The sequence below is a fragment of the Macrobrachium nipponense genome, chromosome 20 (genome assembly GCF_015104395.2).
Source record: "Macrobrachium nipponense isolate FS-2020 chromosome 20, ASM1510439v2, whole genome shotgun sequence".
Taxonomy (NCBI): Eukaryota; Metazoa; Arthropoda; class Malacostraca; order Decapoda; family Palaemonidae; genus Macrobrachium; species Macrobrachium nipponense.
In genome coordinates, this window is record NC_061089.1 from 29,851,899 (window position 1) to 29,863,981 (window position 12,083).

Here is a 12,083-nt window from a genome sequence, read left to right on the forward strand (position 1 = left end):
CATGCCTTTGGCCTTCTCTTGACCAACACTGTTGTACAGGTTGTGAATGCCAATCCATCGAAGGGTCTGTCCTTGGCCAAATGCGAGCCACAGCTGCTGCAGACCCATCCTTTGCAGAGTTGGGAAGACACTCAGGCCAATGACAAGGACATCTGTGTCACTGCCTTTGACCATGATAGACTTGCTCCCCTGTCCTGCCTCCTCATGAGAACATTCATCCAGTTCAAGTATACTCACTTTGTGTGTGCTATGTGCTTGGGTTCCCTTGGTCATAATAACCACGTTTGGTGCAGAAATCTGAGCAATCTTCCCCAGCCTTGCTGGGTCAAAGTTAAGCGGCATTTCACCAATCTCCTGGAACAAGGGCACATTGGTTGAAATCATTACGTACCATCATATTCAGGATTATGATGAACACAGGCCAAGGATAAAGTTAGACTTTCATTTTTCTTGTCCTCCTAGCAAAGACATCATTTGCTCCAGTCGGTCTTCCTTTTGCCTGTGATTGAATTTATATAGGCCATTATGATCTCTAGACGAAGGCCGAGGGACTATCATTTTACCAGTTGCCAGATTTCTTTGCATTTCCTTGATACTCCTTTCAAATTTCTTCTTTTATTTTTATTGATTCATTTGGCTGTTTTAACAATACAGATAAGTAGGAAATACAGATTTTTTTTTTTTTTATGAATCTTCAACTGATCTGGCATCTCTATCTGAAAGTTTACCTGTCTTAGCAGAAACCTCTCCTTTACAAATTGGCTGCTGGTCATAGAGGTCCATAAATTCGGGTTTAAAGTTATTTACGTCCATTTATATGGGTCTGAAACGTTTTTGGCAGAAAACTTACTGAAGTATCACAAACAGAGGTTCCTTTTACTAACCTAATGGAAGCGAAACAAGCTAACAACTTATATTTTATACATAAGATTCATTAAGTTAATGATGAATTTCTGTTGTTGCTGGCTGTAATTCCATAATACTGATTTAATGTTGATGGTGATTTGGAGGTGAGCTGAAAATTTGTCCTTAGATGTAAAATTACAAAATTAACAGAAACACTTTAAGAAAATTCTGGATAATCTTGATAGCTGAGGTAAAGAAGATCCTGATGGTTTCTTACCTTTGTTTTTTAAAAACGTTTCTAATGTGTTTTCGTCCAAGATTAGTAGATTCTGTAGATTTTTATGTCGATATAGTATCTTTGCGGACAAGCACAAGCTTAGTAATACAGTGCCCGTTTCAAAGAGTGGTATATCTGCAGATTGCAGTCATTACAGGCCAATTTCTCTGCTCGCTGTGCTCTCCAAAGTTGCCGAGAAACTTATCTTTAAGCCACTATGTAATGTGGAATCAAAAGGATTGTTAGTTGATACTCAATAAGCATGCAGAAAGCAGTTACATACCTGTGATGCTTTTTTAGACTTAATATGACATTTGCAAGAGAACCTTGACAAGGGTTTTGAGTCTAGAGTAATTCAAATGGGTCTTAGTGCTGGTCTCAATTTAATAAATCATAGGGCACTTCTTTAAAAACTTCAGAATCTTAGAGTTGGTGCATTCTCTGAAACCTTAGCCACTGTTTCTTTCTTCATTTCAAGAATTGTTACTCAAGCTTAAAGTTTAATTTGGTAGGATAATGAGCCCCTCATATTGCTTTACCATAACAGTATGTATTCGCATCAACAAACACAATTCCATTTCAATACCGCCAGATGTCTTTTTTCAAATTTCATATTTTAAGAATGAAATTCATCCACAAGTTATTTTCATCATTGACCTACTTTTCACTTTTGGAAATATATTCTGAACTTTGCCACGTCTACAACAACACATACGTTAGGTGTGTGCAGCTTTTATTGCGACATATAATTTTCAAGGTAATCCTAATTATTTACTTCACATCCGAGACTTTGTCAGCAGAATTTCAAAATCTCTGGGTGGGTGGGGGAGAAACAAAGCTGGCATAGGTTTGTTCCAGAAAGGCAAGTGATAGCTGACAGGCTCAGCAAGAGAAAGTGGGTCCCATTATTAGAGTAGTCACAAAAATAGAATCGTCATGACTCTTTGGCACCTATGGAGTATATTAAAAGTATATCTGTTCAAGAGGAGCCTTAGCCATATGCTACCCTTTTATTGTTCAACTCAGCCACACCTAACAAATTTTAGTGACAATAGAAGTGGTTTGCATATCTGCTACACATAGTGGTGGACAGTCCGAGTGTCTCCTGACCTGAAAGAAACTACTAAAGCAGCTGCACTTGTACAGATTCAACAATGGCCTGGACATTCTTCACTTTGACTCAGGACCTCAACCAGCAACTAGAAGATCATATGAAATCAAATCTATAACAGGGATAGTAAAAGGAGCACCAATTCAGTTAACCCTACTATACTTCTAATTGCTCACTCCCTCCTATTATCACAAATACACAGAAAATAATGTCTCCTCAAAGATATTTGAACTTTGTAGCCTCAACTTGTATTCCACTGTGGAGTTGAAGAGGCTCATCCAGTACTTGGAAAAAGGTCCCCAGGTGGTCACTCAAACTCTGAACTAAGATACCTCCCTGATCCTGAGAGGATGCCTCCTTGTTGGATTTCATACGGAAGACAATCTTGCTACTGCCCTTTTCACCTTCAAGATGGGCCACGGTGATGCATGTATGACTAGGAAGGTCACATCCACTGCAGACTGGCTGTCAGAGGGCCTGTCACTTGGTCCTGACTTATTGTGAAGACCCAAATTGACTAGGAAATATAACTTTCACAAAACCCTCTATATCATTCTTTGCCGGCCATCACCAATACAGTAATGCAGATGACCTCTTAGTCTGGGCCTGTCAAGCTTTTCACTAGGGTGAAGAAGGGACTTCAGAGGGCAACTCTTGAATGTTCCTCTCCACAAGGCAAGGAAAAAGCAAGTAAAGGCAAATGATTTACAAAAGCCTACTGCAACATAATGGATGACACAACAGAACAGGATGAAAGCGCAAGTCCATGAAGTCAGACCACTCTACTATTGTGGCTTTTAAAAGTAACTTGGAATTGTCCTTCATTTTATGTGCAGATACCTGTCAATGTCAGCAAACCTCCACTACTTTTTAACACATGCGATATATCTCTTCGCTGATAGAGTTTATATTTACTGGAACTCATAATCATGGCACATCATGTACAGACATCATGTTTGGCACATTCATGTACAGACATTCATAATCATGGCACATCATGTACGGACATTCCATTTCATGGTAGTTCATCATCTTTCCTCCTTGGCATTGTTAAAAGACAAAGACTTCTGGGGTAATTGATAATGCTAAGTTTGCTTCCTTTTCCAGTCTAGAGAACTATTACCTGATACAAGTGCCCTGCTTTCCACATTATGGGTTTTGACTTTGCAATGTACCACAATTATTACATCCACAAATTTCAAAATATGGATCCTACAGGGATATGCAGACGATGCAGTTTTATTCTACTGAATCTCCCACCTCAGTAGCAATTCAGGCATATATAAGATCACTGAAGTTGTTGTCTGACAAGCTTCTTAAAACACAAAAAATATTTTCCATATAATACAGCGAGTGCCCTACACCCAGTATTATGAATCTCCGTGTCCCACACGCAGCTTACTCGGAAAATGAGGAAGGCGCTTAAAGCATATTTAAAATCCTAACAGCGCATGCGTTATGAGACCCCCTTCTTTTTCATAAACAAGACTCTGAACCAGAGTCGTATAGGCGTATATTTGATTAATGGATTTCTAAAGTTTTATTGTAATGCGATCGAATATTTACAAACACCATAAAATTCATTTTTTAAAAATGCACTTAATTTTGTAATCATTGCCCATTTCATGTAAAATTGCTACTTACCTGTTGAAAATAAAAGTTTAGCCCTTAAAATTAAATAAATGCATGCAAAATAAACTTTGATAACCTGGATGAAGTCTTCTCTACCATGCATACCGAGAAAGTATATAGCAAATAATTACTGATGAAACTAACTTCATTTTACATATTTCACTTTCTTAAAAATAAAAAAATAAAAAAGTACAAACCACAACCTTTTTGAATGCTAAATACATTACTGCCTACAACAGGTACTTTAAGTCCTACAAAGTAAATAACTCGGCCAGATTACTTGAAAGTAAAAACTATAGGATCCTTCCTAGAGTGTGACCCCAAAAGGTTTTTAACTCGGTATGTATCCACCTTTGCAGCGTGCTTAGTACAAGCCCGTTGGGGATGACCGTAAAAACATAAACAAAAGGCTGTAAATATCATAAAGATAATAACCCCGAAGAAATATTAGTCCTAGATTAAGACCTCCCGAACTTTGTTGGGGCTCACTACCTAGGAAAGATCAGAACTAAACTCCTAAAAAAGCTCATAAGGTAATTGGTATTAGTGCGTGCTTAGATTGTAAAATGTCAGGAGTCACCAAATCATGCATTTTCTTATCAATTTCTGACATCAGTTCAGGCCTTTGAAATGGATCATGGGGGAAAAAAAGAACTATGACACGAAGTGAAACTTACGAGAATGAAAGTTACATCAATTATTAAACGTTGTTCTTGAGCCACCAAAAGTAAAAACAATTACTGGTAGGATGAAAAATAACTGCTATTATGATTTGACGAAAGAAATCAAAACACAATTAAGTCAGAAATGAATAAGTCGGACGAACTAGCCACGAAAGCTGGGTGCAAGCGCTGGGGAGGCGCGACCCACCTTCCAAACACAGTCGCACAAACCTACCTTTCCAGATTTTGCCTCGGATTGGCAATTAGCCTGCAATGCTACATAACTCATGAGCCAGTCCAGCAGCATGGAAGGGACACTCTGGGGGATGGAAGAGGGAGGCAAAATAATCAAAATAAGAAAAATCAAAATAATTTGCGGGACTAGCAACTCAGTGAAGAGACGTAAGTAAAACCAGCCGTCTTTTCGAGTATTGTACAGTCATATAAGCTCATTCCGTGATATGGTTCGGCAAGGGTCAACAACATGAGCAAGGGGGGAGGGGGGGTGATTGTGCTGGAGAGATCCAATGTTTGGTCATTGCCAAAATATCATATTAATTATAACTGATATGCACAGAAATGTCCTAATATACCCTGTGCTAATTCGCCTGCGCAACAATAAACAGTAAAGTAACAGTTCCAAAACTGAGAGAAATTGACTTCTCTGATATTGGCACAACCAATCACTAGATCGCCCTTAGGGAAAAGCGGTGGAAACTTAGAAATTAACAACAAAAATACATAAAAGGCTTCATTTACTCTCAGAAACAGGAGTTTATTTTATCACTGATATTATAGACATGCAAAATACACAGAATTCTATAAAAAAAATAAGTGGTATATTATAATATAAAACTGTATCATACAGAATACATGAAATATGGTAACAAACTAAAATTTCAGATTTGAAATGCATATAAAAAATTATATATATATACTATATCATATATATATATACATATATATATACATATATATATTATATATATATATATATATATATATATATATGGGGTATATATATATATATATATATATATCAATAGTCTTAGTAAAATGATATTGTTATAATAAAAAAAAACAATAAAGTTTCATACATACTTACCTGCAGATATACATAGCTAAGACTCCGTCGTCCCCGACAGAAATTCAAATTTCGCGCCACTCGCTACCGGTAGGTCAGGTGATCTACCTGCCTGCCCTGGGCGGCAGGACTAGGAACCATCCCCGTTTTCTATCATATTTTCTCTCTTCCACCTGTCTCCTGCGGGGAGGCTGGGTGGGCCATTAATCGTATATATCTGCCAGGTAAGTATGTATGAAACTTTATTGTATTATAACAATATCATTTTCATACAATGAACTTACCTGTCAGATATATACATAGCTGATTGGCACCCTTTGGTGGAGGGTCAGAGACAGCTAATATGGAATAGACAGGTAAACAACATATGTTGTAGGTATAAAAGAAAAACCTTGGTTCCTACCTGATAGGTGGTAGACTTCGTGGCTGTAGCCCGGTAGTCTGCATCACCTCAAGACTTTAGCGAGATATTAGATCTATGGCTAGAGTTCTTGTGGGTCTGTCGATGGGTATAAGAACCGCTTACTCGGCAGAGCCTAAAAGGACTTTGTCAATGGGTACTGGACCACTTCTATGACAACACACCTTGTGAAGGAGCATAACCAATCCCGACCACCTGATCCTAACCACCATGTTAGTATATAGAATTGTTCTGAGTTATCCCCGAACTCATAACAAAAAACCCATACTCGAAACGAAAAACTCATTTATACAAAAATTCTCAAAAAAAAAAAAAAAATTTAAAAATTTTAAAATACTCCCCTAAAAGATATCACAAGAGTTCCTTACTGAAACAACAGTGACTGTCCGCCAGTGCAGCACTAAGCCCTCCTTTGTCAGCAGGAATCTAGAACATATCTAGTAGAAGGTATGTGCAAATTTAAGGATTGGTGTTTGTTCTCCCCGTACCCAGTATTGTATCCGCCGATACAAATGGTCCCAGAGAAAAACATTTCTCGTAGGTCACGCGAACGTCTTTAAGATAGTGAGATGCAAAAACTAAAGGGCTGAATTGCACCTCCAATATGTCGTGTCAATGATTTTCTTTAATGACATATTCTTCTGAAAAGAGAGAGACGTCGCCACTGCTCTAACTTCATGGGCTTTTACTCTTAAAAGCGGAAAAAGAGTCGTCAGGACAGAACTTGTGAGCATCCGTAATGACGCTCCTAATGAAGAAGCTAATGCGTTCTTAGACATGATTCTTGTGGGGTGGTCCTTAATCGAACACCAAAGACTTTGTCTAGAGCCTCCCATTTGCTTCTTTCTTTGTAAGAACTTCAAGGCTCTTACCGGGCAAAGAGACCTCTCTGTTTCTCTCCCTACCAGACTCGATAAGCCTTTGATCTCGAATCTCTTTTGGGCCAAGGGATTCGATGGATTTTCATTCTTCGCTAGAAACAGAGTTCTAAACGAGCAAAAGGCCGAGTCTTTGTTAAAGCCGACTTCATCTTCTAGGGCATGAAGTTCGCCAACTCTTTTGGCTGTAGCCAAAGATAGGAGAAACAAGCATTTTCTTGTTATATCCCTGAACGAAGCTACGTGGGGAGGCTCAAATCTGTCCGAACGAAAGGAACTTGAGAACTACGTCCAGGTTCCAGTTGGGTGGAGTTAGTTCCTTCGATTTTGTCGTTTCAAACGATCTAATCAAGTCGTGCAGATCTTTATTGTCAGCAATGTCTAGGCCTCTGTTTCTAAATACTGCCGACAGCATGCTCCTGTATCCTTTGATTGTCGATACAGACAAATGAGAGACCTCTCTCAAGAACAACAGGAATTCGGCGATTTTGGTTATAGAGGTACTGGAGGAGGACAACTTCTTAGACTTGCACCACCTTCTGAATACTCCCACTTCGACTGATAGACTCGTCTAGTGGAAGCTCTGCGGGCTGCTAGCGATAGCGCTTGAAGCTTCGCGAGAAAACCCCCTCGCTCTGACAAGTCTTTCAATAGTCGAAAGGCAGTCAGAGCGAGAGCGGGGAGGTTTTGATGAAACCTCTCGAAGTGTGGCTGTCTGAGAAGATCCATCCTTTTTGGAAGGGATCTTGGGAAGTCTACTGTCCACTCCAGCACCTCTGCAAACCAATCTTGTGCTGGCCAAAACGGGGCTATCAGGGTCATCCTTGTCCCGTTGGACGCTACGAACTTCTCAACACTTGTCCCAGGATTTTGAAAGGGGGGAAAGCGTACAGTTCCACATGAGACCAGTCCAGCAGGAAGGCGTCGACCACGAGAGCTCTTGGGTCTTCCACCACTGAACAAAAGACTTCCAGCCTTTTGGAAAGGAATGTGGCGAACAGATCTATGTGAGGAGTGCCCCAAAGATCCCAAAGACTCTGGACAACACCTCTGAATGAAGAGTCCATTCTGTGTGAAGGACCTGGCTTCTCCTGCTCAGTATCTGTCCGCCCTGATGTTTCTCGTCCCCTGAACAAATCTTGTTAGGAGGGCGATGTTTCTTTGTGAGGCCCAAATTAGCAGATCTCTTGCTATCTCGTAAAGAGACACAGAGTGTGTTCCTCCCTGCTTCCGAATGTAGGACAGGGCTGTAGTGTTGTCCACATTCACTTGGACCACACTGTTCGTCACAAAGGGTTCGAAGAACTTTAGCGCTAAGTGAACTGCTAGAAAGTTTTCTTTGCAATTTATGTGCCAGGACACCTGTGCTGTCTTCCAGGTGCCTGACACTTCTCTCGGTCCTAGTGTTGCTCCCCAACCCTTCTCCGATGCGTCGGAATACAACACTCGGTTTGGGTTCGGAACTTCCAGAGAAATTCCCTTGTTCTCTTTTAGAGGGGACAACCACCATTGCAGGTGTGGTTTCATTTCCCTTGGAAGGAGAAAACTGTCGGAGAGAAGGTCCCGTCTTCCAGTTCCACGATCTCTTTAGGAAAAACTGAAGAGGGCGAAGATGTAGTCTTCCTAGCGGAAAGAACTGTTCGAGCGAGGAAAGGGTGCCTAGTAGGCTTAACCATTCCCTCGCCGAAGTTCGTTCTCTCCCTAAGAAAGAGAGAGATTTTTTTTCTTTTTTTCCAAGCCTCTCACGATTCTCTCTTGCGAAGGAAATACTCGAAAATCCCGAGAATCCATCTGAATCCCCAGATAGACCAAGTTCTGTCTGGGAATCAGCTGTGACTTCTCGAGGTTCACGAGTAGTCCCAACGCCTTTATCAGGTCTAGGGTCAAAGAAAGGTCCTCCAAACACTGTCTCTCTGTTCTGGCCCTGATGAGCCAATCGTCCAAATATAGAGAGATGTTGACGCCTTTGAGGTGAAGAAACCTCGCCACATTCTTCATCAGGCTTGTGAAGACCTGAGGCCGCTGTGGATAGGCCGAAACACAAGGCCCTGAACTGAAAGATCCTTCCCCCCGTCATGAAACGGAGGTACTTCTTCGACGAAGGGTGAATCGGGACATGAAAATAGGCGTCCTGGAGATCCAGCGACACCATCCAGTCTCCTTGACCGTACAACGCCGCAAGGACTGAGGCCGAAGTCTCCATAGAGAACTTCTCCTTTCGAACGAACTTGTTCAGAGCGCTGACATCTAGAACTGGTCTCCAGCCCCCCGAGGCTTTCGCAACCAGGAAAAGCCGATTGTAAAACCCCGGAGAGTTTTGCTCTAGAACCAGTTCTATAGCTCTTTTGTCCCACATTTGATCACCATCAGACGAAGAGTATCCCTCAGTACAGGGTCCCTGTATCTGGCTGACAGTTCCCGCGGAATGGTCGTTAGTGGAGGACTGTCTTGGAAGGGGATAATTGATATCCCTTCCTTATTATGGACATGGAAGAGGCGTCTGAGTTTATGAGTGACCAGGCGTCTGCAAATTCGAGAAGCCTGGCCCCACTGGTGTTTGGAGGCTGTCTGTCTCACTTCCCTTTTCTTAAAGGGACGGGAAGGAGCCTTACCTCTCCTCTCAAGACCTCTTCTCTCTTAGAGGTAGCTCTGGAGAGAGGCCCTCCTCGAAAGGGCTGAACCGTAGAATTCGGTCCTTTCTTGTCAACAGAAACAAGAGGTCTCTTCTTCCTTGCAGTTTGCAGGAGAAGATCCTGAGTCGCCTTCTCAGTCAGTGATCGAGAAATGTCCTTCACTAACTGAGAAGGAAACAGGAAGTCAGACATGGGAGCGAAAACCAGGGCTGCTCTCTGTGAGGGAGAAACCGCCTTGGTTAGGAATGAACTAAAAATACTCCTCTTCTTAAGGAGTACTGCTCCGAAAAGAGAGGAGATTTCTCCCGATCCGTCTTGTACCACCTTGTCAATACAAGCAAGAATACTGAGAATGACTTCTGGGTCAAGACCATCCGAGTCATGAGCTTTCTTAGACATCACCCCAAGGGACCAGTCTAGGAAATTTAAACACTTTCCAAAATATGGAAGAGTCCCTTGAGGAGATGATCCGTCTCCGAAATAGCCCAAGACACGCGAGCTCCATTCAAAGCGTGTCTCCTTGAGAGTCAACCAAGGTTGAAAGTCCGCTTCGGCTGCCGCTGGGAGAGAAAGTTCCCATGTTCTCCCCAGTTCGGTACCAGAAACCTCTCTTGCCAGAAAGTATGGCTGGAGGCATACAGAAGGTATTCTGCCCCAGATCCTTCTTAGACAACATCCATTTGTCTAAGGACTGAAGCGCTCTCTTCATAGAGATCGTAGGTCTCATCTTCAAGACCGACGAAGACTTAGGCACAATCGCACTCGAAAACAGTGATCGAGGCGAAGGAGGAGTCTAGGCAGGTAGTTTAAAGAATCTCCGTATTCCCGTAAAAGGAAGGTCAGTCAGAACTTTATTATATAGTTCGAGACTCCTTCTCTACGTCACCCTCTTCTTCCGAATTCCTTCCTTCTACACCTTGTGGAGAATCGGCCTGAAAAACGAGAGGATCTTCATCCCGTTTCTCTCTCTACTGGTGACAAACTCCTACTAGGAGAGGGCTCATAGAGTGAACGACTCTCTGCTCCCTCTCTCACGTCTAAAAGAAGTCTCGCGTCTGCCTTGACTTCTCGCGCCTGAAAAGCTCCTCGCGTCTTGGCTGGCGCCTACGCGCGTTGTCTGGCCCGCCCTCGCGCTTGGGGCTGGCGCTTCACGCTTGGCTGGAGCGTGTAGCTTGGCTGGCATCTCGCGCCTGGCTGACGTCTCGCGCTTGTCTGGCGCCTCACGCAACTCCTCGCGCCTGGCTGAATCCTCGCGCTTGGCTGGCGCCTCGCGCTTGGCTGAATCCTCACGCCTAACTGGTGCCGTCGCGCCTGGCTGGTGCCTCAGGCCTGAGCGTATCCTGTGATCTCGAGCAACTCGCTCGGAAAGAATCCTGAAGTTTGTACTACGCCTCGTTCTTTGCCTGGAAGACGTTCCTTATGTCCTGGCGGTCGACTGCTTCTCCACGTCTGGTCTTGGAGAAAGAAGACGAGACTTCTTAATAGGAAGTGCTAGCGTCCTTCTTGCGAGGGGATCCCTTGAAAGAACTCCCACCAAAGAGGCAATCTGCTCTTGAACTGCCAGCAAAAGCTCCTCTTGGAAGCCACCCCAGCGTCCTCTTCAATAGAAGAAGCAGGAGACCTCGAAGGAGTGCGATCATCAAATACCCCATCTCTAGGAGGCGTCGAAACCAGCTTATCCTTCTTGATAGAAGAAGGAGCTTCCTCCGAGAAGCGCTCCGGGCTCGAGTCGAACGCGCGCTCTTTCCAATGCCTTTTTCAGTGGCCTAGAAAGATCCGAGTCCTTCCACCCTCGTTTAGGTGAAGGAGAACCGGACGACGAGAAACAATCTCGTAGGACGCTTCTATTTGAGCGGTTCCTGAGCAGACTGTAACGAAACAGAACCTGCTGAAGGGACGCCTGACCGTTGGGGATTCCCCACCCCACAACCTCCGTACGACTTTCGACTTTCCTACTCCTCTGGGTATGTGAGTTTGGAAGAGGTCTAGGCCTGGGAGCATCGCAGGGACGGTCAGACGCCCCCTCCACAACACTGGGAACACTCACTTCACTTAGTAATTCACAATCACTAGCCTTACCTTGCATGGCCGCCATCTTTGTCTTCAATTTACGAAGCGTAGCCTTTCAGATTGGCGATTTCAGAAGCCGAATCCGAATGCAAAGCCTGTGAGGATTCAGATACATAGGGAGAATCATATTCATTAATCAAAGGAGAGTTAGACTCAGAAAAAGGCTCAATAGGCCTTGTACTCACACTCTTTTGTGCAGCTCGTCTAATCCTATCCCTCTCTAACTTCTTCAAGTAAGAAGTTAGAGTCTTCCATTCATTAGCATCCAACTTTTCACACTCAATACAGGTGTTAGCCAAAGAACAGTCAAACCCCCTACATTTACGACATACAGTGTGAGGATCAACCGAAGCCTTCGGTATCCTCACCTTGCAGCCTTCATTCACACACACTCTCACACTAACACTTGAATCAGACATTCTAATAGAAAAATCCAAAAGCAAGTCCAAATCCATTCCACAGTAGCGAA

The 12,083-nt window shown here is 43.0% G+C and overlaps 1 protein-coding gene across 1 annotated transcript in view; it reads right to left on the reverse strand.

Moving 5' to 3' along the window:
- The window catches only part of LOC135224253 (calcium-binding mitochondrial carrier protein Aralar1-like), a 273,099-nt gene that overhangs the window by 242,775 nt on the left and 18,241 nt on the right, over positions 1 to 12,083 (reverse strand). The window contains 1 exon segment of the mRNA XM_064263106.1: positions 4,764 to 4,847. Within this exon segment, the coding sequence (XP_064119176.1) occupies positions 4,764 to 4,847 (84 nt within the window).